Source organism: Podarcis liolepis, assembly GCF_965112155.1.
Source record: "Podarcis liolepis genome assembly, chromosome: 4".
In the NCBI taxonomy this organism is placed as follows: domain Eukaryota; kingdom Metazoa; phylum Chordata; class Lepidosauria; order Squamata; family Lacertidae; genus Podarcis; species Podarcis liolepis.
In genome coordinates, this window is record NC_139558.1 from 68,782,794 (window position 1) to 68,797,105 (window position 14,312).

The following is a 14,312-nucleotide window of genomic DNA, read 5'->3' on the forward strand; positions in this document are numbered from 1 at the left end:
GCATCCCACCCCGACTTCCGCCTCCTCTCCTCAGCGACTGGCGCGAGCCCCTGCCACTCTCCTCGTCGCGAGGCGCAGAGAACGCCGTTCGCTCCTCCCTTCTCTCGCATGGGCTTTCTCCCTTTTCCCGACGCCGTGATTGGCGGCGGTGTTGCTAGGGGGGGTAAGTCCCGCCCCGCTTGGGCTGAGCCGGAGAGAGGAAGCAACTCTGTCCAACCGCCCTCACCGCCCCCCTCCCTCCCTCCCGCCCTCCTCCTCCGGTCTGTCTATCTGTCTGGTAGGCGGCTCCGCCAAGTCTGCTCCGCGCTGTCGCGGGACCTGGAAGGTGAGCGCGGAGCAGCAGGTCGAAGCTGAGTCCCGGACCCCCCTGGGGACAGAACAGGCGGCTGTCAAGAGCTGTAAGAAGGAGGTTGGGCGGCGGGGGGGGGGGGCGCGGGAGGGAAATGGTCCCCCCTCCCCACCTGGGTGGGGAGACATAGCATTGGGTTGCATGGAGAAAGGGGTGGCTAAGATGGGGGGGTGTTGGGAAATGGCGGGTCAGGGGGCGCAGGAAATTCTGCCGAGGTTGAAAGAACCCCTGAGATTTGGAAGCGCGAGTAGACTACTAAAGGGGGGGGGGCTAGGAAGGAGGTGTGTTGGGGGGCACACGTTGGGGCTCCTCGTTAAGACGAAGCCATTGTGGAGCATAAATGTTGTATCTGATGGAGAAAAATCTGCACAGGGAAATGTGGGAACCTCTAAAGAGCCACTGAGAAAGAGTTTGGCACTGTAGTAGCGTAAAATTCACCGAAGAACAAAAAAACATGTTCCTGGTGAGGTATCATAATGGAGCATTTATTGGTGGGTCCAGTTCTGGGAACGTTCGCATGAGGTCCTTGCCCACTGACTGGTTTGATGATTCAGGTGCTAGGGTCCTATGCGTATAGTACTAATGCATGGAGTAAGCCCTGTTGAGCGTAGTTGGAATTACTTCAAAGTAAACAGTAACATGCCTAAATTTGAACTGTAAAGTTGTAATCCAATATACACTTCTCTGGGAGTTAAGGTGTGGGGAACTTAGTGGGGCTTCTGCACTATGTATACAGTGGTACCTCGGGTTACATACGCTTCAGGTTACATATGCTTCAGGTTACAGACTCCACTAACCCAGAAATAGTGCTTCAGGTTAAGAAATTTGCTTCAGGTTGAGAAGAGAAATCGTGCTCCGGCGGCAGCAGGAGGCCCCATTAGCTAAAGTGGTGCTTCAGGTTAAGAACAGATTCAGGTTAACCTGAGGTACCACTGTACTATATTTTGCCTCCTGAGAGCTCAGGGTGGGATTTGTTCTTGCACAGTCTCTGTGAGATACGTTAGTCTGGATTATAGTTTTTTCCCCAGGGCAGCTTTCAGTTTTATTGATGTCCACTTAGTTTTGGCTTATCTTGGAGACTTCAGTACTATTATAGTTCTAGGCTTTTCACAGTCATTAAGGCATTGTCTGGCCTAGATTCTGTGCATTTTGTTTTAATCTAGTTCCAATAACAATATTGATAATAGGAAAATATGTGAATTGTATTTTACCTGAAAACCTGATTCTTTCACTAACCCTTTCATAGTATTTACCAGCTGGTGCGAAGAGGACCATAATCTTTTAAATTTCAAAATTATGGCTATTATTACAGACGAACACTCTAATGAATCTGGTGACAGCTCACATTTTGACCCAAGATTATGCCATGAAATAATATCTCCAGCCCCTCATGCTTTAGAAATAGAAATCTCACATATGGATTCTCATGAATCCGTACTATTTTTACAGCTGGATCTGTAAAACCCACCATTTATTATAGTTCACTCCAATACTGACAGGCTGTACAGTTAAAGAAACCCTCTCTCTCACATGCACACATGAAAATATAGCATTTTATGACAAAGCTATGGCACAAAAATGCAGGTCCAGGGCATGGTTGCACGTCTGAGACAAGATTGCTCTTTGGCTTAAATTCAGACTATCTTCACACCTGCACTGTCCCATCCATCATCAAGGCATAACTGAGAGTACAGCATAAGAAATAGTTCACCTAATGCTCTACATTACAGCAGCATCATTCTGAAAAATGCAGTTTAAGACATAGATCCAAGTGATTTCTACTAGAATAACAAAAATACACTGCCTCATCATAGCTCGCAGATTACAATGGTAAAAAAAGCATAAATTCAATATATTGTGGCATTCCGATGGTGCAAAACAAAAAACCAACAACAGTAATAAGGAATGGATAAGAGATTCTCAGTTTTTATAGGTACTTATCCTATAACTGCTGCCCAGTTGCAACTCATATCAGTATCCACCATCAAAAAACAAATACCTTTATACCCAGCTTTGTGGTATCATTATAGCACAAACACCTTGATCATACATGGTTCAGCAACAGAATGTGTGGACAGTTTACCCTTGCTGTTAAGTAACCACAAGCTCCCTCAAATATCCATGAGTTGGGACAGGGCTTTCAAATCAGAAAATATGGCTTCCAGGCACACATGAGGAGGAACTGTTCCACAAATGTGCACTTGCTAAATCTGGGAATGGATGTCTCAGTTAAGAATAATGAGGACATTCTATGACATTTGCTTTAACCCAGCAACCAGTGACTAGACTGTAGTCCCTCATTAGATAAAGTTCTCCTACCATTTGCAGCTTTTTCTTTTTTCAGTTCACCATTCTTATTACATCTGGGCTATTATGTCTGCACAAAATCGCACCCACCAGATTAATTCATATAGAGTAATTTCCCAGTTTTGTACTCACACAGATTAAAATTCTCACTCCACTCATAAGCAGACATTGAAAGAGGTGAAATAATTTTAGGTAGCCACTGTAATTATGACAACATGATGTAGATGCATTGTTAATCTGTGTTAAGTGACCTTGAGTGACCACATTTAGGGCATGCACAGGCAACTGATGAAGTGATCTACTGAGTACTTCTTCTGAGCTCTTCTGGCAAATGAGCAAGAGAGATTGAAAAAGCTCATGTGCGGCAGAGGATAGGGCATGATGCTAGGATAATTCCTTCTGACTTGGGGCAGGTTGCCACTGCTCTTCATAAATTTCTTTTACTCAACCGCAAAACCATGCATGTGTTGCCAGCATCAGTTGGAAATTGTCCATCTGTTGTGATTTTAAGTTTAGCCATAAAGGTAAGCAGCAGTGCTTCTCTTCTTACATGGTGAAGCTGTGGGCATCACTCTCCCCGCCCCCATGTTGTTCAATTCACATATGAAGTTGCTGTTCTATATAGATGGGTGTACACATGTGCTTCTTCTGGGGGAGAGAGAATTTGTGTCCATTGGGATTCATGCAACTAGGTATTGGTGTGGAACATCCACTTCATAAGGGAAGTATCTGTCCATGGTAGCTAAGGGGCACCATACTGAATGAATTAGAGCAATGTGCTGAAAGTCGTGAGTGTATACCAGATATTACCCTACAAGTGGCAAGGCAAGGGCCCGAGATTATTGATATTGGGGAAAGCACTCCTTTAGGTACTTGAGTCCCAACCCACATCTGCCTTGGTATGCTAGTACTAACACCTTGGATTGGTGGTACATGGTGCCATTGAACTGACCAACCTGGCAGCCAAATTCTGCACTAGCGTCAGCCTCCAGCATCCCATATTACAGCAGTGCATTGCAGTAGTCCAGACATGAGGGCCCCAAAGCATAGGCAACGGAGACCAGGCTATCTTGGGCCAGGGATAGCTTGAGCTTTCAAACTGGCCTAAGCTGGTCTTAAACACTCTTAGCCACAGACAGATTCGAGTGACAGATTCGAATCCAGGAGTACTGTATTTCCAGACTACAAATCTACAAATTTCTTCAAGGGGAATGCGACACCGCCCAGAGCCAGGTTTCCAGACACAGGAACTGCTCACCTACAGCACCTCTCAGTTTCGTGACTCCCACCTAGCCCATCACTTCTTTCAGATACCAGTTCAGCACCTTCGTAATCTTCCCTGATTCAGATGAAATGGAGAGATGGAACTGTATGTCACCAACATAATGTCTCTGGATAACAGCTCCTAGCAGTTTCATATGTTGAATAGGGAGACATAATGGACTCTTGGCTTAAAAGCTATATTGCTGAGAAAGTTATTTACGATGACTTGCTTTCTAGTAAGGACCCTACAGGTAAGAGCAGGACCATCCCATTACAGTGCCTCCCTCGAGTTTCTCTAGGACACCATGATCAATGATGTCAAAAGCTACAAAGATAGAGCTAAGTATTCCAGGAATTGGAGAGTGGAATCTTTTCAGTGTGCAAGAAATCGAGTTAAGTTATAGAAATACTCTGTTGAGGTGATTTCAGGATTTACAAATTTTGCAAGGTAAATCACGCATAAGAAGGATAGTAGAAGATTATCATTGTGCAAGCACTGCGCTGGCTACCAGTGAACCACTGGCATCCAGGGTGTTAGTATTAGCATACAGAGCATATAAATGGGACCCAAGTTCCTAAGAGAGCACCTTCCCTAATATCAACCGTCTAGGTCCCTAGAATTGGCTGGTGAGGTCTTGGTGGTAATGCTCTCACCAGGAGCTGCCCAGTTGAGGTTAACCGGTGATAGGGCCTTTTCAGTGGTGATTCCCTGTTTAAGGTAAAGGTAAAGGACCCCTGGACGGTTAAATCCAGTCAAAGGGTTACGGCGCTCATTTTGCTTTCAGGCCAAGGGAGCTGGTGTTTGTCTACAGACAACTTTCCGGGTCATGTGGCCAGCATGACTAAACCGCTTCTGGTGCAACCGAACACTGTGACGGAAACCAGAGCGCACGGAAATGCCATTTACCTTCCCGCCACAGTGGTACTTATTTGTCTACTTGCACTGGCGTGCTTTCGAACTGCTATTTTGGCAGGAGGTTCCCTGTTTGTGGAATGCCCTCTCTAGTGAGGTGCATCTGTCTCCATTACTTTTAACTTTCAGAAGGAATTTTAAACCATCCCTCTTTACCCAGGCATTTAGTGACTAAAGAGTACTGGATGAAATACTGTTTTTAATTGAAATTTGCTTTTAGATGTTTTCAGTTGTAATAGTTTTTGGAATGTTTTGACAGTGTTGTTTTTGAATTGTGGATGTGTTTGCCACCCTGGGCTCCTTCTGGAGAAAAGCTGGGATAGAAATTAATTAATTAATTAATTAATCAGTAATTTGGCAATAGGATGGTGAGAGACAGCTTTATGAAATTTTTTAGGATGTGAGAAGGAGTGAATTATGTATCTACAAATGTAAGTTTGGGGCGGGAACAGATCCTAGAGTATATCTTAAATTTGTAGTTGCCTTGTGAATCTCATGATGTCCTTATATACATAAGATAATCCTAGATTTGAGAACCTGAGATAGGGAAGCCTCCCCCTCCCCATTAGCTGAATGCAAGTGACTGTAAAAAGTGCATTTGAAATTTGTTAAAATAGATCGTCTGCATAAGTTTTGGAAAAAATTATTAGTAAGTGGTTTCTTTCAAAGACAGGGTAAGTAAGTAGTGCTGTTGAGCAGAGGTTGGAACAGACATCCCATTTCAGCTTGAATCCACTTTTATTCTTCTAAGAAAAATCATTATCGAAACAACAACTGAATATTCCAATTTGCTCCTTCTGTGTAGCAAGTAGAATTTCCCCAGCTACCACTGCCGGACTTCACAATGGCCTCTTCTTATAATAGAGAACGTGATAGAATTCAACCACTAGGTGTCACCCTTTACCATTCAAAGAGGGATACAGCTTGTGATTTGTCGGTTCATTTTGCTTGTTAGTTTGTTACCAATGAGCAATATCAGTTCATCCCATCTGCTCAAAATAATATATTGCTTCCTCAGTTCAAGAAAATAAGTGATTTTTAAAAATAAATATAAAAAATTGTGACAATTCCACCTCCATTTTCTGGCTCATTCAACATTTAATCTTATTAAACATTTTCTGGTTGTGGGGATGGGGCGTGGAATAGCAAGAGAACCAAGACTGGGAGACTACTCTAAGGTAGCTTACCTTACTTTTCCATAGTTAACGGGAGGACAATTTTTACTTTCAGATCAATCCTTCTTTACTCAGTAAAGTAAGACCTATTGCATCCATTGGAGCTTATTTCCAGGTAAGTGTATGTAGGGTTGCAGCTGAGTAACTAGGATTTCCTTCTGCATATACCTGCATCAAATTGTACTGACTGTGATAACATAAATCCAAAATGCAAGTTGTATAATTGATCATAATTGGGAATTTTGCAATATTCATTTAGTAATTGTTCATAGTGGAGAAATGTGTTTCTGCTTAGCAGCAGTACTGCTTTTCTGAAATCATAGCAAAAATCAGGTTGGGTTTTCAGAGCACTTTAGGAATGTCCCTAAATACTGAAAATGTCTGCCTAGTTTATGGTGCTGTGAGTTGAATTCTAATCCATCTGAATGGGCTGGATGTTATACTTTGATTCTGCCCACTATCACCATGCTTTAAGGCATTTCTGCATTTCCTTCCCTTAAGACTCAAAACCAAAATAAAAATGGGGAGAGATAGTGAATGCAGGAATAAACCACAAAGAAAAGCACCAAAAATATTCCATTGTTGTCTGAGGTGTTTTGGAAACAAGAAGTTCAATCATCAGGGCAATCTACAAATATATAAAAACATATATCTAAGTAATATTTTGAAACTAAATCTATTTAGTTTTATCTGAATAAATCTTTTTCCACTCAGTTTTGCACTGGAACAAGCAGTGAGGCTTTATACTTCACTCTTAATATTACCTTAATATATCTCACATTTACCTGTATAAAATCAAGCACTATTTGTATTATGTACAAACCATTTATCATAAAAATAATAAGATCTGGTTGAAGCGCACATGTTTGCCATGAAGGTGGTTATTGTTGGTATTCCACATTTCAGCTGGGAAGATTCTTAGGATGGTATATTCAAATATACAAATCAATGCAACAACCATAAGGCCAGCAATGTAAAAAAAATAATAATAATATTGAACTGCGACCATAAGTGTTAGAGTTATCTAAAAGTGTCATGCTGGTGGAAGTAAAATGCTATGCAAGCCATTTCATTCAAATGTTTTAAAGTACTGTGACGTGCCCTTTTCTTTCTCAACTGCAGATGGAAGCAGGAGTTGGATTTAAACTTCTTCAGTTAGTTTAGGTTCCCAGTTATAATTCTGTGAAAGTTAGCCTCTCCGTAACAAACCTGAGCCGTGTGTGGAACTGGAGCACCTGATAGAGCAGTGATAACACCATGGAAGTACGTTTTTCACTGGGAATTGCAGCTGATGTTCATAACTTTAGCTACAAATTATGGAAGTATGCATCATATTCATGGACAAGATAGCTGCAAATTACTGTACATTGCAGTAATGTTTGTTCCAAAAAAATATAATTTATATGCTTTTAATTTATATGCTACATCTCCCAAGCCTATTTTAAAAAAATCATGAAAACTCTATTTTAACAAGAACCTTGGGCCAGTCATCAGTGCCAGGGGCCAACATGTGACTTACACATGTCTGTCTCTAACATAAACATAGGGCAGTATCCAGCTAAATAGGCCCTTTAGTGCAAGACTTCTGGCTGTGCAATGTAATTTCTCTGCCCTCTCCTCTTCCTGTTCACTCTATAATTCTGCTCCGGAGAGTTGGAAAACCTGAAACAGATTTAGGAGGAGCACAGGGAGAGGTGACTGTGGGAAGTTCTGTTGTGTAGCTAAAAGTCGGTGCGCTAGTGGAACTATTTAGATGCATACAGCCCATTTTCTTTAAAACAACCTTCCCATAATAATTTTGCTGTTGTTCACAAATGTCACAGCATGGTATAATCATTTTGTACAGAGTACAACATTTTTGCCTGCAGTCAACTAGTAGAGAAATCGGCATTTGTATCTCTTGGTGTAGGAACGTTTTGGTGACTGAACATTCTGGTATTCAGCTATACCCAAGTAAACAAATCCCGCTGTTTACTGGAGACTGCACAGAGTGAACATAAATGTAATACTCTTTCTTGTTTTTGTTTTTTTTGTTTGTTTTAAGATCAGTTTACTGAAGACTGCAATGGAACGATTTGACGTGAAGCCACCTCCCTCCCGGAGCCGTTCTAAAACCGCTTTGTATGTGACTCCTCAGGATCGCGTTACTGAATTTGGCAGTGAACTGTATGAAGACGGGGGGAAACTGTACTGCACGTTCTGCAATGTGGTCCTGAATCATGTTCGCAAGTCGGCCATCAATGACCATCTCAAATCCAAAACGCACACCAAACGCAAGGGGGAGTTTGAGGAGCAAACTGTCAGGAAGAAACCACGAACTCTGACTGCCTCTTTGCAGTGCAACAGCGCAGCCCCGACAGAGAAGCCCGGTGTCGTCCAGGACTTTGTAAAAATGTTTCTGGAAGCTAGCATTCCCCTCGAGAAGGCTGATCACCCAGCTGTGCGAGCTTTCCTCTCTCGCCACGTGAAGAATGGGAACTCCATACCCAAGGCAGACCAGCTAAGAAAAACCTACTTGCCTGATGGGTATTCACACCAGCTTCTCAAGTCTGAAGACCACTGAGTGGAGGAGGCCACTTGGTTCTAAGTGTGGAGTATTAACAGTTGCATAGCAGTGACGTGGTTTATTTTTATATTCATGCACATGCAATGTTACGTAATGGTTTTTGTATTGTAAAATGACAATCTATTGCAAAACGCAACGGTGTGCAACAAATTGTTGGTGACTCTAGTATTACAAGAGTTTGGATCTAAAATGTTGTTGAGCTCCTTGAGAAAGGGGGTGGGAATGGGGGGAAATGGCAGAAAGGTGCCATGTTGCTGAGTTTGTACAGGCCTGTGCTAAATCATTATTGTAGAAAAATTCCTTTGCTCGCTTTTCATCCTCCTGCATTACCTGATAATTGCAAATGATCAAATTAGGCATGGTCAAACTCAATAGTCTAATTTCTGGCTTTAACATGTATTCATATATGCCCAATATGCTTGCCCCGTATTTTCAGCATAACTTTATCTCCAGCATAGCTATACTTAGGGATGCCAAAGCAATCCTGCCGGCTTGATTTCCAATGCTATTGTTTCCATTTTTCTGGTTTGCGCTATTATCCTGAACCCACTTTCTGTCTCATTTTATGTGATTTACATTCTGTTGGATGGAGAAGTTTTAACTGGTGGCTGGATGTGCAAACTCTTGCATAGCTGTTGAGGGTTGAAAGGATGTAGATGTGCATCCCATTGAAAGCCAAGGGTAGCATCTACTGTTGGATGCTCATTCTGCTGAGCATCCCTTTTGTGTACACAGTCCTGAAAGCAAGAGTATATGACATACTCCACAGAATTAAAAGAGCAATTTTCCCACATTCCTAATTATACTACAGATCAGAGGAAAGCTGCAGGACTGTAAGAGTAAAGTTACGCAGTTAGCTGCCTATAGATGGCAGTGTTTTGCAAATAATGGATATAAAGAGAAGTTGTCTAATGTGCATTTCCATTGCTCCCTGTTTAATTTCAAAGCTGGCTCAAATAGGTGGTTGGGTGTGTGTTTTTTAATCTACGTTAATATCTCATGTTTTTGAACTTTGCACAGTTTAGGTCTATGTAATACGAATTCCTAGAGTTACTGATACCTTTTGCTTCACTGTCTGTTGTCTTTTTCTTTATGAAATGTTTTCCAAGGAGCAAAGCATTATTAGGAATTTGTAATTCATGACTAAAATATTTCTTCATGCATTAGCTAACAGAAATTCCTGATCCTACCACAGTTAAGCACTTTTGGTTCCCGTTGATTAGAATGGGAGAGTTTACCATAACTGTCTTTTCTATTGATTGAGTTTTTAAATGCATAACTTTTAAAAGCATCATGCCCCAGACATTTTACTTTTTCGTGGTGGAATTGCAAAGGAAGCAAAGTAGCTTCTTATTACTGGCCTGTTGTTGTTTTTTTAAATTATTATTATTAATTAACATCCAAAGCCCAAATCAAATAGAAAAGAATGGGAAACTTCACCATAGACATCTGGTTGGAGTCAGATGATGGGTCCATTTATTTCCCCACACTTTCCCCTCTTTTCTTGGACTAAAATAGATAAGAGAGCAGAAAAAGCAGTTTAAGGAACATGCAGATTCACTGGAAGGTTTTGACGCAGTCACACAGGCAATATTGCAGTTGTTGCCAAAGTACTCTGATTTTTTGTTTAAAAAATCCAATAAACCCCATGTATTGCTCCTAATGTTGCATCTGTAGCATGGAGGAAAATATTGGGGGTTTTTTCCTTGGGCTGAACCTAATCAGCCCTAAGCTTAATTAACTCGTAGCTGAACAAAGGATCACAGCCTTAATATTCAGTTCCAGAATGAAAAACAGTTACTGGCACACAGAATGTGTGTTGCAGTATAGACTTCCTGCACAATAGTTCTCTAGTGCAGAGATGCAGTACTCCAGTGCAGCATTAAAAAGAAATGTGTTACTCTATTGGACTGGGTGACACTGGTGCATCAGTTTCATAGGCAGGCCATTGTCAAGTTTTAAGATTAGATCAGCTTTCTTGCCTATGAAGAAAGCTCATAATAATGAATTGGGAGTAGAAAAATGCCCTGTTTGGGTCCATAGCAGATATTCTGTGGAAAATTTATCTCATTTAGTTTCAGATACCTTATATTTTTTTAAAAATAAACATTAAACAGTAATCTACCTTTGTCAGAGAGGAATGCTGGAGCAAGTGGGTAGTTCCCTACAAAAAAACCCAACCTGTTTTTATTTTATTTTATTTTGCTTATCTACTAATTCTAGTGAATTGGAATGCTGTGGCATCAATATATGTGTACTTCCCTGTCATCTTCAACTACAAGCTTCCTTTATATGATGTCAGAAAGGGAGTAGGTGCCCATTGCGCATGGCAGTGGGGAATGCATATGTTGTACTCCTGGGATATTTGTATTGCTTTGGTTCTTCTATTTGTAGGGCAGCCTCATCGCTCACAAGGAAATGTCAGCAAAGAGCGGGGGAGGCGGTATGTGTGCATTTGCACACTTTCTTTTCACCCTTTCAATTAATGTGCAGAGTGGTGATCCATGAATTGCCTTGTGCTTCTGAAACTTACACATCTCACCACAAAATACATTAACTACCCCTGTCCTAACTTGGTTCCCTCAAGATGTTGTTGGGTTCCAACTCCCACCAACCCTCAATGGTTTAAGGTTCAGAGATTATGGGAGTTGTAGTCCACCAACATTTGGTTGGCTGCCGTTCAGTTAAACAGTTCTTGTTTGGCCCATTATGTTTTAAGTGAAAAGGCCGTACATAAGTGTGCTATGTAGAAGAATGGAAGCTGCACCATGATGCCATTAACTCAGATGACTGGTACAAATCATGGAAACAAGTAACATTATATTCCTTTTCTTTAGGATATAAAATCACTATTTTGACCATACCAATGAGAAGAATTGTTGAAAGCCAGACTTCTGTAAGCATAAAATGGGTAGTTTACCTTTGCGCACATTATTTTCGTGTCATTTGTGCATGTAAAAATTAGAACTGAAATAAGTAACTAGTAGCAACCTAGCCAAAGGAATATAACAATGTTTTACAGATTGGTCTGAGTAGTTGCCTAAACATGATTTGGCTTTTGAATAGCTATTGAAAGCCACAGTCCTGTACATGCGTACTTCAACATAAGTCATGTTGAATTCATGGGACTTGCTTCCAAGTATAGGATTTGGCTGCTCATATGTTCTCAATTGACATAGAGCAGAAACTTCAAATACATCAATTTTTGTTGTTCTAGACTCCATTGAACACAAGACTTCTACTTTTGTGAGACAGAAATGTTTCAAACTTTCTTAATTCTAAAATGAGTATCTGGTTGAGAAAGAGCATACATTTACTGGAGCATCCTTCACAATCAGATGTTAACGTTGTACAAACCATCCAGATTGGGTTGGGGATGAAGGACGCCGCTAATAATGGGTTGGATCCAAGCCGAAAGCTCAATCCTATGCATGTCTACTCAGAAGTGAGTCCCATTGGGCTTACTTTCAAGTAAGTGTGCATTAGAGAACAACCTAAATTAGTTGCATTTAGTTCCTGTTGAGGTTAATGGAACTTAAGTCATGATTAACTTTTCACACTTAACTCAGTGGAGCAATATATTGAGTAGAAATGCATTGGACTGCCCTGTAAGTTTGAATACAAACCAAGGTGTTACTGTTCTTCATATAGTTGTCAAGACATACCTAATTGTCTTTTGAAAACTGGCTCCCACCAAATTTTCAAACCTGCATTTTTATGAAGTTAAAAGTTCAGGTTTTTATATTGATTGTTATAATGGATTGAGAAAACTTTTGAACTAACCTGTCCAGTTTACAAGAGATGGCAAAAATAGTTTCTGCCAACTAGGATATGTTCTTATGCTACTCAAAAATCCCTAACTCCCTAAGGGTTTTTTTAAATAAATAAAAAAATAGTCTATTACAACCATGCAAAGATAGGTAGTGACGTAGTTAAACTGATTTTGTGTCTCCATTATAACTTTTTTTTTCTTGAGTGAAATAAGGAACAAAATAACAGTGTGCTAACCATTACCATTTATTTATAGATATATATTGTATGGATAATCTTGCTATCCCTTTTTACTGTTCCATCTTTGAATTTGCTGCTAGGATATTTTTTGTTTGCTTATGCATGTTGAATATTCATTGTCTTTATGTTTTTAAAGTTCTGTGTTAACTTTACAAAATAAAGAGTTTTAAAACAATGGCAGCAAGGTCATATTTGAACAGCAAAAGATACATAGCAGAACTGCCAGATAGAGAGGTGGCACTGACTACTTTTCGTTTCCCCCTTTCTGTTATTTCTTTTGGCAAAATAGAGCAACCCAGGCCGCCATGCTACATGGGGTTTGGTGCAGCTGAGATGTCCCTCTTCCCAGCCCTGCCTAGCTCTGCTAGCCTCTACTGACAGGGGGCCCCCAACATGCCCACCCAAACAACAGGCAGATGTTACCACTAACAGCCCACTCGCAGAAAGCCTTGACGTGTTTGGGGGAAGCAGGCCTGGCCTGGCCTAGCATCCACTAGATTCTCCTGAGATCTTGCCACCTTCATGTCAAGACATTGGAGAGAATCTAATCCTCTTTGCTGCACCAGCCTGGCTGCTAGCAGAGCAAAGGGGTGTTTTTGCTTGCCACTCCACATTCCACCCAGGTTGGTGTGAGCACTGGGAGTGTCGAGTTGGCAGTCCATGATGCCCTGCTTAGAGTTTAGGATTGCACCTAAAAATGTGTCTGTGTGTTATATTGTAGCATAATCATTATCTAAAATAAAGGCTTTGCTTCCTTATTGAAAAGAGTCATTTCAGTCAGTAATAAGGAGCCTGTGGGACTTCAGATGTGGGACTCCAGTTCGCACCCTCCTTGATTGTTGGCCATATTGACTAGGACTGATGGGAGTTACGAAACCAACAATGTCTGGAGGGCTCCACATTGGAGAAAGCCTGTTTTATCTAAATACCCAGGAGAAGAAAACACCTGGATAAAAAGCAGGGCATGGGTTTCTCATTCCTGGCGGTTCTAGAATAATTTATTTCTTGTACAGCGCAATGGACTAATGTAAAGATGTAGCTGTTTTGACGACGTTATGACAGCACCGCTGGCCTATGAAATAATTTTATCCTTTTGACAACACAAAAATTCTGGAATGTCACCTTTAACTGAAAGCAAGTGGATCTGTCTGGAGACAAACACAATTAGAAATAAGAGCAACAGATATTATCACAACAGTCTCAATAGCAGCAAGAAGGACCAAAACCAGTCCAAGGTAATTAAGCTCTCATAAAAGCCTGTTGAAATAGGAGAGTTTTCAAATGGCACCAAAGATTCATCAGAGCTGGTGCCAATTGTATGCCAAGGGGGAGGGCATTTCATAGTTGGGATACCTTTGCAGAATAAGCCCACGGGTTATCGGATGTCTCTTGCATGTGAGACAATGATAAGCTAAGTGAGCAAACTTCTAAAATAACAAATAGAAAAGATTTTTCAACCTGATTAAAGGACCCCTCTTGCCCACAAAACGTCCTATATATTTAAGAAATCAGGAGCAGGCTGTGGACGTAGAAATTTCCTCCTACAGCTATCCGAGACTCCTGCAGCCTTTTCCTTATAGTCTCAAGCATTGCTGAAGGACATCATCTGCATTAGCCCTAAATATTAATTTGGCTTGGCAAAATTAGAGGAAACCTCACTGGCATTAACAGTGGTGAGAGAAACAATCTCTTAACTCCCTCTGTGTTAACAAAAATGCAAAAGTATAT

The 14,312-nt window shown here is 41.0% G+C and overlaps 1 protein-coding gene across 8 annotated transcripts; it reads left to right on the forward strand.

Moving 5' to 3' along the window:
- Nucleotides 1–177: 177 nt before the first annotated feature.
- On the forward strand, nt 178–12,759 carry CGGBP1 (CGG triplet repeat binding protein 1). 8 transcript variants are annotated; one of them, XM_083498765.1, is made up of 4 exons: nt 178–398; nt 6,063–6,122; nt 7,130–7,270; nt 8,052–12,759. In XM_083498765.1, exons 3-4 carry the CDS (start codon nt 7,265–7,267, stop codon nt 8,568–8,570), a joined length of 525 nt encoding a protein of 174 aa, XP_083354891.1. In that variant the 5' UTR covers nt 178–398; nt 6,063–6,122; nt 7,130–7,264; the 3' UTR covers nt 8,571–12,759. The 8 variants fall into 8 exon arrangements, with proteins under 8 accessions (XP_083354891.1, XP_083354892.1, XP_083354897.1 ...); XM_083498766.1 differs by having other exon boundaries at nt 178–325; XM_083498772.1 differs by lacking the exon at nt 7,130–7,270 and having other exon boundaries at nt 197–325.
- The last annotated feature ends 1,553 nt before the right edge of the window (nt 12,760–14,312 follow it).